The 5,753-nt window shown below is 40.0% G+C and overlaps 1 protein-coding gene across 1 annotated transcript; it reads right to left on the bottom strand.

Annotated features, from left to right (window-relative positions):
* Positions 1 to 1,083: 1,083 nt before the first annotated feature.
* Positions 1,084 to 4,956, bottom strand: LOC105035544 (endoglucanase 23). Its single transcript, XM_010911132.3, has 5 exons — positions 4,515 to 4,956; positions 4,141 to 4,440; positions 2,367 to 2,528; positions 1,911 to 2,186; positions 1,084 to 1,660 (listed from the first exon to the last, which is right to left on the bottom strand). Exons 1-5 carry the CDS (start codon positions 4,911 to 4,913, stop codon positions 1,316 to 1,318), a joined length of 1,482 nt encoding a protein of 493 aa, XP_010909434.1. The 5' UTR covers positions 4,914 to 4,956; the 3' UTR covers positions 1,084 to 1,315.
* Between the last annotated feature and the right edge of the window lie 797 nt (positions 4,957 to 5,753).

The following is a 5,753-nucleotide window of genomic DNA, read 5'->3' as shown; positions in this document are numbered from 1 at the left end:
TGCGGGTTATATGTTAGTCCAGAGAAATTTGCAGCTATGGACTGTTCATGCACATGATGCCTACTCAATCTCTCTTTCTTTGCTTTCCCGATAGAGACCAGAGTAGCAGGATCAAATTTCACATAAAGAAAACTCTTTCAAAAACACTGTTCTCTCTACAAGGAATGAACTATCAAGAAATAGGGAAAAGAAGCAAGGAAACAATAATCAAGAAAGCGTGAAGTCAGAGATCCAAACTCAAAATCAAGAAACCGTGCCGAAAGTTTGAAATTCTGACAAAGATACCACCGTTGAAGGCAATATAAACATCAAAAGATAGAGAGGAACCAAGGGATTCAGATGAACTCACAAGAGAGGGGTGTTTTGATAAGATGCGGGTTCTTTCAATTGAGGGGATTTCGAGAGAGAGATGAGGGGAAGAGACGAGAGAGAGAGGAAGAGGGAGCTTGGTACATGGTTTGACTTCTTCCAAAACATGGAGATGCACCCTTCCAACCTGAGAGTTTTGCTTCAAAGTTATCAATGAGGATTTGCTAGTCAAATTTGAGGTGTCTGATGGAGTTGGGTTGTATCTTCGCATGAAAGAATGAAAGAATGAAAGAATGGTGGATCTTCTTCACATGTTGACCGTCAGATCACACTCTACCCCAAGCCTCAAAGCTCTCTAAACTCCATACATTAACTTTGCACGGATCTCAAAGCAATTATTACATGATCTAATGGTGGATTTGCGAAGGAAGGTGAATCCTATTTTTGCACCAAAGATGCAACTCCTGTCCACCGGAGGGAGCCCTATGTAGGTGATTGGAAAAGAGCTTCAATTGAAACCAAATATGTTTGTAGTCTATCTCTTTGTTAAAATTAACCTTCTTAAACCCTCAATTAATTGTTGTCCAATCTATGACTTCTTTATGTCAAAATTGAGTGATTTTTGCTTCAAATTACCAACTATCTCTGGCAGCAAATGAAATTCTTAAAAAAGATTATTAGATGAGTTTGCCAGTTTTGTTATTTGTTTATGTTTCTCGATGCAAGTCGATCAACAAAAAGATAATTGGACAAAACAAACAAAACCATGACCCATTCTATATGCACTTTCATAAATAACATACTTTAATTGTTACACAAAAAACAAAACAAGAAAAACCATATTTTTGCTGAGAATCCTTTTGGACGGTATGGTTTCAAAAAGAGAAAAAGGAAACATCGGCATGTATGGTAGTAATACCCCTCAATCAAATCCCTCGTGGGCTTGCTTTTCTCAATCCAATCTTCTATCTATATTGCCATCATATGTACATGTGAAAACTCATATTTAGCTAAGGTGATCGCTTAGGTTAGGGTTTGCCACAAAATAGGCAAGAACTCCAACTAATGGAGCATTAATGTAAGTAGTTGGCTCTGATTTACGGAAGTCGGCACGATCATCCTCATAAACATCATCTTCTCCCGGCCCACCAACCACTGCTCCAATTAAAGGATTAGGGTTAGGGTTGGTGGAGTTGAAGTAAATGGACCCTTCCTTGCACGCAATGAACTGAGGATGCTCACGTATCGCCGGTAAAGAAGAACCTCGGTGATGGATCCGTTGTGGATACCGTGTTCCATATCCCACCATATAGGACATATTCATTGGATTGTCCCCTAAGAGATAATCAATCTGGAAATGTAAAAAAATATATAAATTAATTAATTAACTAAATAAATAAATGAAATAAAAAATAAAGATAAACCATTTTTTTATATCAATAACAATAAAATAACCGAAAAGTTTTATTGTATCAATGGAATACTGAAGATCATCTTTAACGGTTTACACTAATTAGATGCTGGTCTTGGTTTTATGCTTTTCGAACCCCTTCATATATAAAGCATGACAGATTTTGCATGGTATAAATTAAATTAAATACCTGTTTTTTGGCTTGAAGCCGGAGGGATGCCGGTCCGACTGTGATGCTACCACAATTAACAGTTTGTGATGATTTTGAGAGGTAATTGGCGTAGGCAAGTAGAAGGAAGGCGATGGAGGTCACATGTTGCATGTTGCTCCCTCCTGGTTTGTATATGAGTCCTCCAGGTGTGTATTGAATGTGCGATGATGAGGATTCTGGTATTAGTGTGCACATAAAACTGTCTGCAGACTCCTTATAGGACTCAAGAGAGAGTACTTGCCCTTCCATATATTCCTATAATCCATGAGACCAACCAAAAAGAAAGAAAAGCCATAATTAACTTAGAATGGTAGTCCCATTTTGTAGGTTTAATATGTTTGCAATGAGTTATCTCGAAATAATAATAATAATAATAATAATAATAATAATAATAATAATAATAATAATAATAAAAAGTTTGCCATTAGATAAAACCTTGGAGACAAGAACATTGAGGCCGGCATGCTTGTTGTCCCATCCAAACTCATTGATGTTGTCATCTGCTCCAAGCGTTTTGCCATTATCTTGTATGTAATTAAGGAAGGTATCATTTTGTGAGGCTCTCCTTAGCCATGCTGCTCCCCACAGCAACTCATCCTATGCCGATGATGATCTCCAGTTAATATCATCACAAGTTGTTACTTCAAGGAAAAAGTATCAAGGATAACCCTTTTTCCTTAATCTAAGATCATGTAATTTATTGATAGTATTGCGAAGCCTATCATGCTCTTTTTCACCATATGTGGATGAATTGATGTTGTAGTGCATTTAGACGGTCCTAAATCAGTAAGAAGGCAATGCTAGCAAACAGCTGTTAGCTGACACCTCTCCAATTGAAGTGCCAAATAGCGATGAAAACCACCATGTTTTCGAATAAGAATAAACAGCATTATCTAATTAAGGAGACACAAATAACTTTGGAAAACCAAGATTGGTATATTGTTTTGCTGACACTTGAGGACAAATTGGAGACAACAGACCAAGCATGTGGGCATGTCATGTTCGTACTAAGACACCTATAAGTTCATTTATTTCTCGTGCTTCCATAGCCATCAAGTAAATCACATGTTTCAACCGATTTCCACCGAAAATGGCAATGAGAACAATGGAAATGTTCAATGTTTCATCCAAGACAGGACAATAATTAGGATTGCAGTGGATCCAATTTGCACCAGGTCTAGCCGGACAAATGATGAGCCCAATTACCGTTGAACCCAAAACTTCTTCGGTCCAATCCCAAACATAATTTAAGGGACCAGGATAGATCAGAGCATAAGGATCAGTTGGATTATTAAATTAACTCTTACTATATTGAATCAAACTCAATTCTGACTGGACAAGTTCAATTAATTTTGAGATCAATATCCGACTTGATTGGAGATTGAGAGAAGTGAATTTCTAATCCATTCCAAGAATGGCTTTAGCTTCTCATACCGATCAGCTTTAGACCTGGCACCAAATCACCTACAATATAAATTGCAGGAATGGTTGGTAACTGAGGACGACAATCTTGTTGGATTTGATGGTATACTGATTGGAATAGATATATTATAAATAAAAAAATTATCAATCTGAATCCAACTCATTTATTAAATATATCAAAATTTCATATTCAAATAGGATCATTTTATTAGACTGATGATATAACTCGATCTGTAATGGATTGAAATAAGTTAAATGGATTAAAGGGTGAAGCGTTGCCACCTTTACTGGAAACTCCTATGGCTGGTATACAGGGCCGACATCCATATTTAGGTCAAAGGAGAATCTACGTTTAGTTCTTTACGATGTGAATAGGATGGGAGATGGAATTGTACGCCCAACAAAAAAATTGGTGTAAATTTCGTGCCACCAGAGCTACGCACTTATACAACACGCTAACTTGTCCCCGTCAGCAGCTAACTTTTCCATCATTTGTCCATAAAAGTCTTCCATACGTTGTTGTTTTGGTCACTCGAGGTATAAAACAAAAAACAGAAATGTCCACGGGAGAATAAATGCCACGTTCCTTAATAACAATAATAAATACTAATCAAAGATTTGAAACCACCTACTAATTGCATGCTATTGTAAAAATTAATTATAAAACAGCATTTAAACAACCAACTGGATATTAAGACCCCGTTAATTACCTATTCAAAAAGCAAACCAAGGAGACGTAAAGGTTTAAAAAAAAAAAAAAGAAAAAACAGAGATAACAATGACTTGCCTGGTATCCATCAAAATCACAGTAGTAAGGGCAGACACCAGCTCTGAGTCCCGGGTCATCGCTGTAGGCCCCTCTGTAGTTGTCTGCGAACTCGAACACCCGCATTGCGTTCTCCAGCAGTTTCTGCGAGTAGCCCGGGTCAAGAGACCGGAAAACCATCGACGCCGCCGCTAATGCCGCCGCCGTCTCGCCGGCCACCTCGGACCCCGGTCTCTCCGCACTCACGTTGTACACCGTCCTCGCCGTGTCCATGTCCTCCGGCCTCTCCCAACAGTTATGATCGCTTATCGGATTGCCTACCTAATAGTAGATGATAAGCTTAATATACAAAAAAACACTTCCTTGTTACTACTACTATTACTACTACTGCTTGCCTGAACAAAGATACGGCCTGGCTGGGAGATGGTTTTAAGGAGGTAGTCGGTGGCCCACCGGATGGCGACGGCGGCATTCCAGAGGTCGTCGGAAGGCATGGCGTCGGCGAACTCGATCACGCTCCAAGACAGCATTGTGGTGGTGAAGGCCATCGGGAAGCCGAACTTGACATTGTCGCCGGCGTCGTAGTAACCACCCTGGAGGTCGACGCCGGCCTCCGAGCCATCCGACAGCCCGGAGTCCCCCCGCCACGTGGCTCGCTGGTCGGACTGCAGCCGGCCGGACCGCTGCCCCTCAAAAAATAAGATGGATTTGGTCAGTGCATCATGGTAGTTATGAGTGGAGGCCGGAGGTGATTGAATCAAGAGTAGTAGTAAAATGTGAAAGAAGAGCCTCATAATTGGCAAAGGGGAGTAATATTTAAGTGAGTTGAGGTTAGCGTTCTCATTGGGGCTTTGGAATTTGGAAGCGTAGCTTGTATTTATATAAGGGAGTAAAGAGGGTGGGGGGATCACGGGAAGTAGGGAGAGAATAGAAAAGAGAGGTGGGGTTACCGACAAGAGTGGTACTGGTGGTGTCAGTTGATCACATGCAGCGCTATGCATGAAAGGCAGAGGGAGTGGGACCGGGGGGCACGTTGAGTGAGAGAAGCTAAAGTGCGACGGTGGATGCGAATTAGCACGGCTCTCATCATGTGATGGTACATGAGAGCGGGTGGGTTCACAATTCGGTCAACAATGCACGAGACCCGCAACATCATCGGAATGGGTCCGTGCATTTTGGAAGGAGGGCCAGGCCAGTTTTGTCGTCGAGGGTGCGTTGAACCCAAAACCAAATTTTAAGCTCTGGACTCGAACTAGGAAGCAAGTTTTGACTGGTGTTCTTTTGATTCAACTCGAGATTCTAATGACACTAAACAACTGCACTTATTATCTAAGAACAAGTTATATAACGGCAATCAACTTAGGACATTCATATTTGGTTGGAGAAAGTGGGATATGGAATAGAAATGGAAATGAATCATTCTCATTATAGTTATTTGGTTGAAATGAAGCTCATTTTCATTGTCATTATTAATTTAAGAGGAAATGGGAATATCTAAATCTTTTCAAAATTTAATCCCGGCTCCTCCAATATCCACATCCCATTCTATCAAGATAATTTTAAAATTTACTTGAGGCATTCTACTTTCGATTCTAGTCATAAATCAAATGCATCGAGGAATATGATTATTCTGA

This window comes from Elaeis guineensis, chromosome 12 (genome assembly GCF_000442705.2).
Source record: "Elaeis guineensis isolate ETL-2024a chromosome 12, EG11, whole genome shotgun sequence".
NCBI lineage: Eukaryota > Viridiplantae > Streptophyta > Magnoliopsida > Arecales > Arecaceae > Elaeis > Elaeis guineensis.
The sequence above is the reverse complement of the archived record's forward strand: the minus strand, read 5'-3'. Positions and strand labels throughout refer to the sequence as shown.

Excerpts from the sequence above, each read along its gene's own strand:
- LOC105035544 (XM_010911132.3), bottom strand. The coding sequence starts at position 4,913 with ATGAGGCTCTTCTTTCACATTTTACTACTACTCTTGATTCAATCACCT. Across the intron at positions 2,529-4,140 it reads GTGATTTTGATGGATACCAG|GATGAGTTGCTGTGGGGAGC; the intron begins GCAAGTCATTGT and ends TCATCGGCATAG. Across the intron at positions 2,187-2,366 it reads TCAATGTTCTTGTCTCCAAG|GAATATATGGAAGGGCAAGT; the intron begins GTTTTATCTAAT and ends CATGGATTATAG.